The sequence below is a fragment of the Toxotes jaculatrix genome, chromosome 4, assembly GCF_017976425.1.
Source record: "Toxotes jaculatrix isolate fToxJac2 chromosome 4, fToxJac2.pri, whole genome shotgun sequence".
Lineage (NCBI taxonomy): Eukaryota > Metazoa > Chordata > Actinopteri > Toxotidae > Toxotes > Toxotes jaculatrix.
In genome coordinates, this window is record NC_054397.1 from 25,703,368 (window position 1) to 25,719,438 (window position 16,071).

Sequence of the window (16,071 nt, forward strand, 5' to 3'; positions counted from 1 at the left end):
TTAAACATCTTTACTTTTATGAACATATGCTCACAAACAACAGAGAGTAAGGTGCATGAACTTAACAGTAACTAACATTTAACAGAGCTACTGCAAGGGAGCTTAGGCCAAGCAAAGTGCTAGGCATGAAGACTTCAGGTATCAGACAAGAGTTTCTGAAGCTTGTTTCTCTAAGGTGCAAACAGGAACATGCAAGCAGCCAGTCTGCCTCTGGCTATTAAGCATATCTCTTAAAGCTAGAACACAGCATTACTTCAACAGGGACCCAGCAAAGGAACGACTCTGCCTTATTACTGCTAATAAGCAACTAAGTTTGTTGGCCAGATCACTGAGCAGCTCAATTCCAACTACAACAGCGCTTAACCAGTTATTCTGTCATGAGCTGCGTGACAATGAAACCTACACATAACAGTGTTTCAACATGTTATTCGCTAACAGTGTGGTAGTTATTTTTTTCCTTCGTCTGCTTTTGCGATGCATTGTGATAATAGACCAGACACTGACTATGGTGTGCAGAAGGGGCGGGGTGCTAATGTGTCTTCTGCCGTGGTGAGCGTTTGGGGCAGCAGCCCAGCACAACGTTCATTTGGCCTTCTGCGCCTTCTGTGCTGACTTGGTGATCTTACCACTGGTGGGGGCTTTCTTTTCCACACCTTTAATCACTCCCACCGCCACCGTCTGACGCATGTCACGGACTGCAAACCTCCCTGAGGAAGGATCAAAGAGAAAATGATTGATTTAAATTCCTGTTGCCTTTAGTAAAACAACAAATTGTACTGCAGTATTACAGCTTGATCCGCAAACAGGAATCCTGTTGTGGGACAGTGCACTTACCCAGTGGTGGGTATTCAGAGAAGCTCTCCACACACATGGGTTTCCCGGGGATCATGTCCACAATGGCAGCATCTCCAGACTTCAGGGACTTGGGGTTGTCCTCGAGCTTCTTACCAGAGCGACGGTCGATCTTTTCCTTGAGCTCAGCAAACTTGCACGCAATGTGTGCAGTGTGGCAGTCCAGCACAGGGGCATAGCCAGCACTGATCTGACCAGGGTGGTTTAGGATAATCACCTAGAGGATGGCAGATGCAGGTAAGGGCACATGCAGAAGCACAGATTCATGAACTTGGATATTTTTGCAGCAGTGAAGTGAAAGGTCAGAATCCCTTTCAAAGCTAAGTCCTGTACGCAGACCTGAGAGGTGAAGCTGGCTGCCTCCTGTGGTGGGTCGTTCCTGCTGTCTCCAGCCACGTTTCCACGGCGAATATCCTTCACAGATACGTTCTTGACATTGAAGCCTACATTGTCGCCGGGTAACGCCTCAGTCAGGGCCTCGTGGTGCATTTCCACAGACTTGACCTCGGTGGTCACGTTGACAGGGGCAAAGGTCACCACCATGCCAGGTTTTAGGATTCCAGTCTCTACACGGCCCACTGGTACAGTACCAATGCCTAATAGAGAGCAATTATTAACTTTACAAGGTCTGTACGGACAACTTTCTGTAAAACAACTGCAAGAACAAACTGATTCTTTCAGGTTCAAAAACATGCATAAACAGTTCTACAAGACTACTCCTCAAACACAGGACAGACACTCACTTTAGGACATTATAAGCCAGTGGGAATTCTTTCAACACCACATTCAGTTCAGATCTTTTTTGTCACAATGTGCTCTCATTCGCAAGATACTCTTAACGGAATATCTTTCAAATCTGTGCTACCAACTGTGAATTACACAACCATCACCTATACAGACACCCACACCAACACCGCCCTCACCTCCAATCTTGTAGACATCCTGCAGAGGCAGGCGGAGGGGCTTGTCAGTGGGGCGTGTGGGAGGCTGGATGGCATCCAGAGCCTCCAGTAGCGTGGTGCCTGAGGCATTACCATCTTTACGGTTGATCTTCCATCCCTTGAACCAGGTCATCTATGAAAGGAGAGAAGCTCAGGGTTTAACCTAAGCAGCTGTTGTTAAAGATGTAAAAGTGCTGTGTGTATTTGAGGACATGGAGATGTAATAACTTACTTTTATTAACCGGATTTTGTAAACAAACGAAAGTGCTGAATTATAATGAAGATATACTCTATAACGAAAACTAATATTATCACTATATATGTAACACTCACAAAAGATGTAACTTTCAACATACGTGAGGTCATACTTTCCTAATTTGATGTGTATCTGTATATACAGTACTGTATTACACGTGCATACTTGTTACTATAACAAATATGTTAAATGCTAAATGTAAATGTTCAGGCTCTCACTGCAGACTCACATTAGGGCTGGGCTCCAGCATGTTGTCTCCATTCCAACCAGAGATGGGCACAAAGGCCACAGTGTCAGGGTTGTAGCCAATCTTCTTGATGTAAGTGCTGACTTCCTTCACAATCTCCTCATAGCGCTTCTGGCTGTAGTTGGGCTCAGTGGAATCCATTTTGTTGATGCCCACAATGAGCTGCTTCACTCCCAGGGTGTAGGCAAGGAGGGCGTGTTCGCGAGTCTGCCCGTTCTTAGAGATGCCAGCTTCAAACTCGCCCACGCCTGCAGCCACAATCAGCACAGCACAGTCGGCCTGAAAAGGGGTGAGGAGAGGGAGATATGGAAAAGCCTTTCAACTAATCTGAGTTTTCCTCCTCCAGTAGTTTTCTCTCTCCATCAAGCTTTTTCTCATTTTCTATCCTTATTCCTACTGTCCCTCTACCTGAGATGTCCCAGTGATCATGTTCTTGATGAAGTCCCTGTGTCCTGGAGCATCAATGATGGTGACGTAGTATTTGCTGGTCTCAAATTTCCAAAGAGAGATATCAATGGTGATGCCACGCTCACGCTCTGCCTTCAGCTTGTCCAGAACCCAGGCATATTTGAAGGAACCTTTACCCATCTAGGAGATGTGTAGAGGAAAATAAGAAAAGGACACATAACTTTATTAAACTAAATTTTAACAAAACTAAATAAACTTGCACATACATACAGGACAACTAATAATGCAAACTGTTACCCAAAACATGAGACTAAAGCTAAACTTAAAACCAATGCAATGATGTCCATCAAACATAATTTTTTTTGCACTAAATGCTTACAGATTTATTGCATAACCGCATAACAGTACAATAACAGGGCACAGATTACTCAGGAGAAGAACAAGACAATAGATATAATAGATAATTGAAACAGACATGGTATTTGTTGGGTGAGACACCAAATTAAACAGAAAAGGACACGACTGCACTATAACACCTGCTGTTACACTTTAGAGAATCATTAAAAGTCATTAAGAGTCATACCTCAGCAGCTTCCTTCTCAAACTTCTCGATTGTTCTCTTGTCAATGCCCCCACACTTGTAGATGAGATGGCCAGTGGTGGTGGACTTGCCTGAGTCGACATGTCCTATTACCACAATGTTTATGTGGAGCTTTTCTTTCCCCATAGTAGCTGACCCTGGAAGACAGTGAGAGATTCCAGCAAACAGAAATTAACAACATCCAGCAAATGAGGCAAAAACCCAGAGCTGTGGAGAGCTATCAATCAATCTCAGGTCTGTAGTGATGCTTGTCTCCGGCAGATCCTGAGAAGTCAACTTCTGTTATCATGCTGACAAAGAAATTCAAGGAGCTCAAAGTAATTCAAATGTCAGCGAGTATCATTCTTCAGACCAATAGAATTACACAAGGGAGACTGGATGGTGCAGCATGGCACTGGTTATTACTGAGTAAGTTAACTTCAGACATGAACAAATGGAAGAACTAAATGTACCTCTAAATGAGTATGACACACAGAAACCCTGACTGAAAGGACCCCCGCACCCCACCCTCCTTATAGATTTCGTGAACACCGGTTTAGTTTTTCTTCTCCGTTTATTTATTTAAATGTCTCCTTTTCTACTGTTTAAAAGAACAACTTAATGCAGAATGAGTGTGTTTTTTCAAGAAGGCATTACAAGGAAAACTATCCAAATGAGGCTAACAGATTAGCATATTACTCGACTATCAGACAGCTATTTATTCCAGGACTGGGATTGTCTTTTGTCGCAAACTAGATTACTTTTCTAAGCAGTTTCTGAATTTGTGACGTTAATAACTTTAGCTAATCAGCAGAGCAGTGTCTGGGCCATACAGGCCATTTTCAACTCACTAGCTAAATTAGCTAATAGCCATTAGCCATTAGCCCCTATTTTGCGCCATATACCTCAGAAAAGAAAAAACTCAATTGGCCGCCAAACCTTTAGAGTTAATGTAATAACATATATATAAACGTTATAACTACATAACGTTAGCTAATTCTGTATAGATTTATCGTGAGTAGAGCTAATGTTAAGCAAAACTGGCACGGGAAATCATGAAAATTCCTTCTGATAACGGTTTTCATTAAGCATTTAATTAAAAATAATAATATATTAATATATCAAAATGATATTATTGAATACAAATGTAAAACACCAAACAATGGAGGTATCCAGCCCCTTACCGTGAGCCTCCTGCAGACAGTTCAGTCAGTGACTTAGCTAATCGATGAAGCTCGCGACACTGGTTGAGTCTTGCATCAGTCTCCCTACAGTGGCACGCGCTTACGTACACGTGCACAGACGGTTCTGTCAGCACGATTTTAACCTGCGCTGACTCAACTTTTATCTGACTGCATCATCATCATCATCACACTGCTTGTTGTTGGAGCATTTTTTTAGGGGGGGGGTGTGTTTGTGTTTGAGGATTTTTGGTTTTACTTCAGTATCACAGGACGACGGCCAATACACCTGCTACTCTCATGATGATTTTGATGGCTTTTACTTGTCAGCATAAAATGAATGACTGTCCTCATTTAGCTTACACGAATCTCCTTGTAAAAAGCGTGTGGCAAAAATGTCAACAAAGGACATCTGTGTGAGACAATGCCGCAATTACCAGACACTCAGTGTCCATTGCTCTGCAGAGCCGGAGGCGTTTTAGAAATGTCTGCAAGTCTCGGCATCCACCTTGCAGGCGGCTGCACAAGCAGTGCTGATTTTACTGTGGCAGCAGGATGATGATGATGCTGGACAGAGAAGATTCCCGCATAACTGTCAAACGGAATATTTCTCCGCTGAAACTGCGCCATACAGGCCTAGCCTGCGAGCAGCCCGCTATGATACCGATCCACACCCCTCTGCACTTTTGGCACCGCTCGCCTTGATCAAATTACCATGACATCAAAGCCGCACTGCATTCAACTATCAGTTTCGACTCTCTGTATGATGCACTTACATAACCATCATCACAAACGTCCCTGCAAGCATCAGCTCTTCACAACACGTCCATCAAAAGATGTCGACAGAATGAATCACATCTGTAATAGTGTTACGCTGACATACATCCAACAGCCTACCTTTACTTCAGGGGCGCGTTTGTTGGTCCCGGTGGCGGTGACACAGGAGATGCTGTACTGACACAGACGCAGCCAGAGAAGCGCTGTGTCAACCGGCGTCAGACGCGTCATTTACTGAAATTACGAGGCCTGGCCACTAGATGGAGCGCTGCTATAACACAGACATGAACCAGCACCGTGCAGCTCTGAGCAAAAGGGGTCCGCGTATCTTTTGGTATTTGAATTTTCCTTCAAACGCTGATATTAAAGAAAATTAAAAAAAAAAAAAAAAAACAGTGCTTATTTGATTTTCGTTTTAAAATACAAAAAACAAAATTGAAATACGAGGCATTTGACGGAGCTGCATCTGATGGGAAACAGTCTGGAAGACTCAGGAATCAGAGCGCTTAACTAACCAAGAACCAGAAATACTCCCTAAATATAATAGAGTGAGTACAGATATTGATTAATATTGGTTTCTAGCTGCATCTGTGTTTTAAGTGATAGATCACAGCAGGTATTCCTCTCAGTTCTGCTCCTTCTGTCCTGTACTTCAGTTATTATGAAGCAGTGAAACACACTAATATATCTGGATTTGTTTATGTCAATTCTGACTGTAACTGAATTTTTTTGTGAGTTTTATTTTTCTTATTTTTCAGTGTCTCAGCAGATTGAGGAGACAGACAGGAAGCAGACATAAGGACACAAACTGTCTTGATGGTGGAGTGTTGTTCAGTCCACGTTTCCCTCATTCATTTGGGTTTTTCTACTGTTTAAAGATTATTTTCAGAACATATAAGCGCATATATACCTAATGGGTATCTTAAAGCAATTTAAAAGGCTTTCTTTTCTTTTTTTACTACTACTTATATATATATATATATATATATATATATATATATATATATATATATATATATATATATATAAATAAGTTGATGCCCACAATGAATATATATATATATATATATATATATATATATATATATAATCCAGTGCCTTAGTTGTGTTTTCTTTGCCTACTATCAAGGTTACATTGTTCAACACTGTAAAGTTAGATAATGCAGAGACAAGTGAGAGGAAAATTAATTTATGAATGGGTGATGTAATGATTTATCTACTCATATTAAAATATGTGCATATCGCAACAGTATTCTTGTAATATACCACAAGCTACTGATGCATGTAATGCAGAATTTGAAATAATATTGTTCTCTCCGCTTCCTCCAAATAAACTAGTTTCCTTTTTTTGGTCCGTGTATCTTTAGGTATTTGAATTTCCTTCAAACGTTGATATTAAAAAAAAATTAAAATTGTGTTTATTTGATTTTCGTTTTAAAATACAAAAAAACAAAATTGAAATACGAGGCATTTTACTTTTTTGTGGGTCTTAAGGGAGTCCTCGAAATTTAAAAAAGACTTAGATTATCTTTCTCTACTTAGCGTAACAAAATACAAAGTCACGAAGAAGCAGAAACCAAAAAGGACCGTTTTCTCGTGTCCACAGACCAGATGTTGTCATTGTTTTCTTCTACTTTTATTTAATGGAGACCTGCTGCTGCTACTGGCTGCAGGATTTTCGCCACCTACTGTTCTTTATTTATAATCATCTCGCGTTTGGGCGAACGGTGGAATCCAGCGACCAGGAAGAAGAAGAAGAAGACGAAGAAGAAGAAGAAGAAGAAGGTAGCCTGGTTCCTGTCAACCAAAATGTCCCTGGAACCTTACAGCCACATTATTTTAGCCACGGCTAAACAAGGCCTTTCTTCTACAGAAATCTCTGCACGAATTTAACAAGAAAGCGGGACCAGAAGAGGATTTTCTGCAAGAAATATCAGAAAAGCTTGTGCTGCAGTTTAATGGGACTGTCCGACACGCATTTGGAGTTGGAGGTGGTGAAAAGCCATAGCTGAGGTTTGAACCTCGTCGTGCTCCAGATGTCATTTTATGCCCATTCATCGCTACTGCAAGGAATCACTGGTATCCTTATTGGTGCGAGCGTGTTCAGTCTGATTGGATGTTGTATTATTCCCTGCATTAGAAGTCTCATTGTAAGGTCTATAGGTCAATCACACACCAGATGGCCTCTCTGGCTGAGACTCGTCTTCTGTCAGATGTTGAAAACCCAACTGATTTATTTACTGATTGGATTCCTCCTCTTTATGATGATGATGATGTTGATGTTTAGGTTTTGAGTTTTTGTATTTTCCCCTAGCTTGCTATCAACCTAAGGACGTCTGTGTCCTACAAAAACAGCTAAGTGAATATTTTCACATATATCAGCTAATGATGTGTCTACTCAAACCTAAAGGAATGTAGTCACTGATCATATGATCAATTTGTGTATTTTAGTGTGACAGACAGCTACTGTCTAAAGAATTTTATTTCACTTCTCATCAGGAAGAAAGTATTTTTCCACCACACTTATATACATGTCGTCTGTGATAAAGGATGAGAAAGCTTTGTAGATTCCAACAAAAAGGGTTTTATTAAAGCTCAGGGTCTTAGATACATCATACTAAAACACAATTTTTTTCTGAACAGCAGCCGTCCAGATTTTCAATAAAAGATCACTTGCATATTAATTTAGCACACAGTGTAGACTCCATCATTTTGTTCTTGTATCTGTACTCCTACCACTTGGAGTGGCAGGAGCTGAACACTTGAACATCAGCTGTGTTAGCTTGGGTGTGCTTACTAAGTAGCACAGTGAGTCTGGCGTTAAAAATGATACCATGTTAGTGGACAGCTTCAAGTACCTGGGTGTTCACCTCAACAATAAACTGGACTGGATGCACAACACTGTTGTCCTGTACAAGAAGGGCCAAAGTGGCCTCCACCTTCTGAGGGAACTGAGCTCCTTTAGAGTGTGCAGGTCTCTCCTAAAGACTTTTTATGACTCTGTGGTAGCCTCTGCTGTACATTATGCTGTGGTCTGCTGGGGAGCAGGCAGCACAGACAGAGACAGGAAGACTGAACAAGCTGGTCAGGAGGGCCAGCTCTGTCTCTTCACCCCTCCACCATCATGTAAATTTGTATATTGCCAGTTTTTACTAGTTTTTACTGTTTTTGTATTTTGTGTACTGGTTTTTTGTAACTTTCCTTTTTTCTTTGGATTGTAAATGCTATTTTTTTGCACATTGTTCCTTATACTTGCACACTTCTGCACTTTATCCTTTTCTTTTCTCCTGTTTGTGCTTGTGAGCTGAACAAGTGAATTTCCCTGCTGTGAGTGCTATCTTATCTTATCTTATCTTATGTCAGTTACATTCTGTTGGGCAGGTTCACTTTCTGTGTCCGTGGCTTGTTGGCCCTTCTTGTCACCTATGATGTCTTTTAATGAGCTTTAATTTGTTTTGAACTCTTTATTATGTGTGTAAAAGTCCAAATAAACTCTGTTGTGTTGCCTCTTTTGATATTTCTTTACTGGGAAGGCCACAGGTGACACACAGTTTGCATTATCCAGATTCAGACTGACCCATTGCACCATTGGTATTTGTGGCAAAAAATAGTTGTTCTGTTTATTGTGTTGTTGCTCTGTAGTGCCTGAGAGCAAAGGAAAACTGAAGTCATATTCCTTGTGTATGTGCATAAATTTGGCCAATAAAACTGATTCTGATTGAAGTCTTTAATGCATAAAGCCATGGAGTCAGACTGAAAGTGAACCGCTGGCAATTTGTGATCATTTCAAACACCTGTTCTGTGTTGGACTCCCATTCAGACGTTACTGCTGCTTTATGAGGGCAGTCACCGCAGGTCCCTCCTACCACTTCACCCATTAGTTCCGTCCAATCAGAGTCCAGTTTGAGCCGCGCCAAAAATCAGTCGCACCTGTTGCCCATGCGCTAATCAAACCCATGTGACCGGGGAGGAGAGGGCTCAGCCAATAGCAGGGCAGAGGTTTATGTCAGGTGCAGCTTATAAGGCGTGGAATACGGGGTGCCTCCGTAACGTTCTGCTTTGTTCAAGCTCTTTTTCTGGTAAGTGGGTCGAACTGAAGCCGTTACCTGTAGACAGAGGAAGTCTGTGTTCATGTTTAACGGGTTATTTGTTATTGTACTTTCCGGTGTACAGTGAAAGTTGTGGCTGAGAGCAGAGAGACGATTCAGGCCTACTGGAGCTGGAACTTCGGCGTGAGCCCGAGACAGGCGGCTCACATGTCCGGAGCAAAAAATGGCGGACGTGGAGCCCAGGTAAGGCCCACACAGACCGTTTAAATGCAGAGCTTGAGTTGATTTGTGACCAGAGGCTAACATGTTTGATTATGTGCCGGGTTTCCGCAGGACGGACGAAGGGATCCAGCGGAGCAGCGGAGACCATTTGGGAGAAAGCACCGCGCTTGGCTTCGCTCATCGGCTCTACACTTACGTGTGTGTGTGATCTGAGTGTTGGAGGTGCAGGCTTGTGTCTTTAGCTCGGTTGAGATGGACTTTGTCACCAGTATAGCTGATCTGGAGTTTGGGACTGGCCAAGTGTTGGCAAGGCTTAGTTGTGGATGGATTCAGTGTGTAGAAGGCACTCAGGCCTCCGTAGGTTGGGAGCGCGCGTTTGCTATTTCTGGGCCGTTGCGTCGGTGTTGTCGGTCTGTGGAAGCATATATGCAGTTGTGATCCGGACACAACTGTGTGTATGTGGAAGCCTGTGGGCAGATGGTGTTGGCAGCATGGGTTGAGTTGCGTGCGTCGCGTTGCGTGTGTCGTGTTGTCAGGCTTGATTGTGGGTAGTTGTCAGTGTAGATGGCCCCGGGGTCTGTTTAGGGTGTGTGTTCAGCAGTGTGGATGAGGCCTTGGCCAGTGTGAGCCCTCAGCTGCACCTTAAAGTGTTGCTGAATGTCTAAAATTCCAGGTTTAATAGCCAAAGCCTGTTTGTTTGTTTGTGTGTGTGTGTGTGTGTGTGTGTGTGCGCGTGCGTGCGTGTGTGTATGCATGTGCCTTCTCTGCAGGAAGTATGAGCTGCTCCAGAGAATCATCAGAGGGTAAGAGAAAGCATGGAAGTCAACATTACTCAGTGTTTCTACATTTAAACATGTATCTGTCTGTGTGTGTTTAGCAGGTAGCTGCATCTGTCTGAGTGGGACTCCAGCTGGATGAGACCATGGCCAGTGTGGAGCTCAGGTACGCCCCCTGCTGCATGTGGAAGTGTTGTAAGATGTTTTAACTTCCAGTGTTTGACTTGCCTAGCACCTATGTTTAATGTTGAGTGTGTGTCTTTGTGTGTTGTGCAGGATGGAGGAGCTGCTGATCCAGAGAACCATGAAGATGCATGTTGGCCAATACTGCTCAGTGTTTCTACACTGAAGGATTCATTTGTGTTCACTCTCCAGCAACAGTGTGTGTACTGCATCTGAGTGGAAGACCTGGAGAGAAGAACCTCAAGCACTCATCAATCACAGTGGTCAAGTGACTGTAGGCCTGCTGAAGCAGGGATGGAACCACTGTCTCAACGCTTCAGCTTCTAAAGATGGACACTGTGTCCAGCATAACATCAGTAGTCATGCAGGATGGAGGAGCTGATCAAGAGGACCATGAGAAGATGCATCTTAACCAATAATGCTCAATGTTTCTGCATTGAAGGACTCAGTTGTATCTTGCTGTTGTTTGCTGTTTTTTCTTTTTTGTTCTTTTGTGTTGAGCAGGTGGCAGCATCTGGCTGAGTGGGGCTCCAGCTTGGATGAGGCTGTGGCCAATGTGGCGCGCAGGTAGCCCTGTTGCACAATCTTAAATTAAAAATAAATGTTAAATAAATTGGTATCCAAAGTTGTTGTTTTTTTTCCTTTAATTCGCTGCAGGTGGTTGGAGCTGATCCAGAGGATCCTTTGAGACCAGGTGAGCAAGAGCCACATTGTAGTCTTTCTACACTTATACATGCACTAATTTTATACTGTGTGTGTGTGTGTGTGTGTGTGTGTGTGTGTGTGTGTGTGAGAGAGTCAGAGAGTGTTGTAGGTGTATGTGGGGTGGAGCCAGTGAAGATGCTGATGGTGAGGATAGAGCGCCATCCTGTGGGAGTGAGGGACACACTGCAACTGTTGGTTTCAAAGGTGCTTTGTGTGCTGATGCTTCCTGTTTGTGTTTCTCTTGCAGGGTGGCAGAGCTTATTTGGAGAGACCATGAGAGACCATGTGAGACGTTGCCTTTTGGTTAATATTTAGTGTTTCTACACATATGCATGCATTAATTTCTGTGTGTGTGTGTGTGTATGCATGTGCCTTCTCTGCAGGAAGGATGAGCTGCTCCAGAGAATCATCAGAGGGTAAGAGAAAGCATGGAAGTCAACATTACTCAGTGTTTCTACATTTAAACATGTATCTGTCTGTGTGTGTTTAGCAGGTAGCTGCATCTGTCTGAGTGGGACTCCAGCTGGATGAGACCATGGCCAGTGTGGAGCTCAGGTACGCCCCCTGCTGCATGTGGAAGTGTTGTAAGATGTTTTAACTTCCAGTGTTTGACTTGCCTAGCACCTATGTTTAATGTTGAGTGTGTGTCTTTGTGTGTTGTGCAGGATGGAGGAGCTGCTGATCCAGAGAACCATGAAGATGCATGTTGGCCAATACTGCTCAGTGTTTCTACACTGAAGGATTCATTTGTGTTCACTCCTAGCAACAGTGTGTGTACTGCATCTGAGTGGAAGACCTGGAGAGAAGAACCTCAAGGACTCATCAATCACTCATCAATCACAGTGGTCACGTGACTGTAGGCCTGCTGAAGCAGGGATGGAACCACTGTCTCAACGCTTCGGCTTCTAAAGATGGACACTGTGTCCAGCATAACATCAGTAGTCATGCAGGATGGAGGAGCTGATCAAGAGGACCATGAGAAGATGCATCTTAACCAATAATGCTCAATGTTTCTGCATTGAAGGACTCAGTTGTATCTTGCTGTTTGCTGTTTTTTTTTTGTTTTTGTTTTTTTTTGGTGTGTGTGTTCCTTTGTGTTCAGCAGGTGGCAGCATCTGGCTGAGTGGGTCTCCAGCTTGGATGAGGCTGTGGCCAATGTGGAGCCCAGGTAGCCCTGTTGCACAATCTTAAATTTTAAAAAAAAAATTTTTTTTTGAATAAATTGGTATCCAAAGTTGTTGTTTTTTTTTTGTTTTTTTTTTTCTAAATTTGCTGCAGGTGGGTGGAGCTGATCCAGAGGATCCTTTGAGACCAGGTGTGTGAATACCACATTGTGCAGTGTTTCTACCCATATGCATGCATCCATGTCTGAGTGTGAGAATGTGTCTATTAAAATCAGAAGGCAGTGTCTGCTCTTGTCTTTAATGCACTTTAGATGGGGCTTAGTTCAGTTCTGGGTGGGGGCTCAGGTTAGGCCCCTGCTGCAGCTGGAAGTGAAGCAAAATATTACAAGTTCAACCAGTGACTTGATTAGTATCCAAAACCAATGTGTTTGTGTTTTTCAGCAGGAGGGAGGAGCTGAGTGAGAGGACCTGAGTGAGAGGACCATTTGAGACCAGGTGAACAAGAACCACATTGTAGTCTTTCTACACTTATACATGCACTAATTTTATACTGTGTGTGTGTGTGTGTGTGTGTGTGTGTGTGTGTGTGTGTGTGTGTGTGTGTGTGTGTGTGTGTGTGTGTGTGTGTGTGTGTGTGTGTGTGTGTGAGAGTCAGAGAGTCAGAGAGTCAGAGAGTCAGAGTCAGAGAGTGTTGTAGGTGTATGTGGGGTGGAGCCAGTGAAGGTGCTGCTGGTGAGGATAGAGCGCCATCCTGTGGGAGTGAGGGACACACTGCAACTGTTGGTGTGTTGTCAGAACTGTTTGTGGTAAGTGGATTTAAGAAAAATATCAAGGGCTGTTTCAAAGGTGCTTTGTGTGCTGATGCTTCCTGTTTGTGTTTCTCTTGCAGGATGGCAGAGCTTATTTGGAGAGACCATGAGAGACCATGTGAGACGTTGCCTGTTGGTTAACATTTAGTGTTTCTACACATATGCATGCATTCATTTCTTTCTGTGTGTGTGTGTGTGTGTGTGTCTGAGCGTGCGAGCATTGGAAGTGCAGGCTTCAACTCAGTTTAGATGGGCTTTGTTCTGTATCCAGGTGCATTGGAGTTTGGGTCTGGCTGAGTATGGTCAGGGTTTAGTTGTGGATGGATTCAGTGTGTGTGAAAAGCATTGAGGTCGGTGTAGGTTTACAGTGTTTGTGTCAGTGTTGTCTGTAGGTGGAAGCATATATGCAGTTGTGATCCGGACACAACTGTGTATATGTGGAAGCCTATGGGCAGATAGTGTTGGAAGTGTGTAGCTGAGTGTTGTCAGGCTTAGTTGTGGTTATTTGTCAGTGTAGGTTTAGTGTGTGTGTTAGATGTAGTTGGCTCTTGATGTAGAGGCTGTCAGTAGTTGTGTATTGTTGATGGAGCTGTGTGGCTCGGTGGTTAGGTGCTGTACTTGGGCCTGTAGGTGTGAGTCTGTGTGTGGCTGTGTTTAACAGGTTGATGAAGATTGGCATGAAGGTCGTGGAGGTGGTCACAGTCAAAGTGGAGCTCAGGTACGCCCCCTGCTGCATGTGTTTAAAAATGCAAACTTAGACTTTCTTTCTTCCTGTGGCTCATGTTTAGTTTCTTTGTGCACTGTGCAGGATGGAGCAGCTGATCCAGAGGACTGTGACAGACAAGGTGAGAGCAAACATGTTGGTCAGCATGGCTCAGTCTTTTGGTTTTGTTTTTGTTTGTTTTTTTAATTCCAGGGTTCATGTGTGTCTCACTGTCTCCTTTTCTGTCTTACATTCAGGAAGTGTTGGGTCAGAGGCAGTTGACCTGTGTCCTGGGCCATGAAGAGGAAGAACTGTAAAGAGCTTTGTCTCCTGTTGGGGTTGTGGAGGGTGTGTTTGCAAATAAAGGTTTGATTTGTACTCAATGGCAGTTGTCTGTTTGCTGTCTGTGCTTATTTTGTGATGTACAAACTGATTTCTAGGCTGCATGGAGTTTGGAGAATGTGCCATGTTTAAACTTAGTGACTGGCTCCACACTTTCATTCTAACATTTCAACCTTAGGTTTAGGACTTTTAGTTAATTCTTTAAGTGGCTAGAGTCATCTGTGAGGACTGTCAGAGTGTAAATGTAGTTGTAATATTTTGAGTTGTAGGTAACAGAAAATTTTTAGACAACTAGTTAATATGCAGATGAAACAGCACAGGCTGTGCAGTGTGGATGGCAGATTTTCAGGCTTTAAACTGTGAGATGTACCACTTAGACTTGACAGTTTTACAAACTCTTGGTTTAAACAGACCAAACCTATGTTAGAGAGATGAATGCTTTGGCTGTCGACCTGTGGTGTCTGGGTGCCATAGTGTAAGAGTTTAAACTGTGAGCTGTTGGATGCAATAGTAAGATTTATGGCTAAATGTTCGGCTGTACCTCTTTGACTTTAGACATGAATCAAATAAGTAGATGTGTGTGTAATAGTTGGCTTTATATGTCAGACTTGTTTGGTATGAGCACATGTATGATAGAGTTTGGCACTGTGACTTTTAGACTGTGGTGTGTGGACGCCAGGCTGAGTTTAAACATGTGATAGAGTGACAAATGTTGAGGGTTTTTACACGTGTCCATTAATGTCTCTCTCTTTCCAGGTGTATGTGGCTGAGTGGGGCTCGGATGAGGCCATATCTAGGGTGGAGCTCAGGTACGCCCCCTGTAGCAGAATGTTTAAAATAGGTTTGACTGTTTGTACCTGTATCTGATGTAGAGTATATTTGTCCTGTACAGGATGGAGGGAGTGATCAAGAGGACCACGAGAAACAAGGTGAGAGCAAACATGTTGGTTAGTGTTTCTACACATATGCATGCATTAATTTCTGTGTGTGTGTGTGTGTATGCATGTGCCTTCTCTGCAGGAAGGATGAGCTGCTCCAGAGAATCATCAGAGGGTAAGAGAAAGCATGGAAGTCAACATTACTCAGTGTTTCTACATTTAAACATGTATCTGTCTGTGTGTGTTTAGCAGGTAGCTGCATCTGTCTGAGTGGGACTCCAGCTGGATGAGACCATGGCCAGTGTGGAGCTCAGGTACGCCCCCTGCTGCATGTGGAAGTGTTGTAAGATGTTTTAACTTCCAGTGTTTGACTTGCCTAGTACCTATGTTTAATGTTGAGTGTGTGTCTTTGTGTGTTGTGCAGGATGGAGGAGCTGCTGATCCAGAGAACCATGAAGATGCATGTTGGCCAATACTGCTCAGTGTTTCTACACTGAAGGATTCATTTGTGTTCACTCTCCAGCAACAGTGTGTGTACTGCATCTGAGTGGAAGACCTGGAGAGAAGAACCTCAAGCACTCATCAATCACAGTGGTCAAGTGACTGTAGGCCTGCTGAAGCAGGGATGGAACCACTGTCTCAACGCTTCAGCTTCTAAAGATGGACACTGTGTCCAGCATAACATCAGTAGTCATGCAGGATGGAGGAGCTGATCAAGAGGACCATGAGAAGATGCATCTTAACCAATAATGCTCAATGTTTCTGCATTGAAGGACTCAGTTGTATCTTGCTGTTGTTTGCTGTTTTTTCTTTTTTGTTCTTTTGTGTTGAGCAGGTGGCAGCATCTGGCTGAGTGGGGCTCCAGCTTGGATGAGGCTGTGGCCAATGTGGCGCGCTGGTAGCCCCGTTGCACAATCTTAAATTAAAAATAAATGTTAAATAAATTGGTATCCAAAGTTGTTGTTTTTTTTCCTTTAATTCGCTGCAGGTGATTGGAGCTGATCCAGAGGATCCTTTGAGACCAGGTGAGCAAGAGCC

At 43.3% G+C, this 16,071-nt stretch overlaps 1 protein-coding gene across 1 annotated transcript; it reads right to left on the reverse strand.

The window, feature by feature from the left end:
• Positions 1-102: 102 nt before the first annotated feature.
• Positions 103-5,404, reverse strand: LOC121180474 (elongation factor 1-alpha 1). Its single transcript, XM_041035916.1, has 8 exons — positions 5,363-5,404; positions 3,288-3,442; positions 2,705-2,884; positions 2,279-2,575; positions 1,776-1,926; positions 1,192-1,448; positions 835-1,069; positions 103-707 (listed from the first exon to the last, which is right to left on the reverse strand). The coding sequence occupies exons 2-8, from the start codon at positions 3,429-3,431 to the stop codon at positions 583-585; spliced, it is 1,389 nt and encodes a 462-aa protein (XP_040891850.1). The 5' UTR covers positions 3,432-3,442; positions 5,363-5,404; the 3' UTR covers positions 103-582.
• Between the last annotated feature and the right edge of the window lie 10,667 nt (positions 5,405-16,071).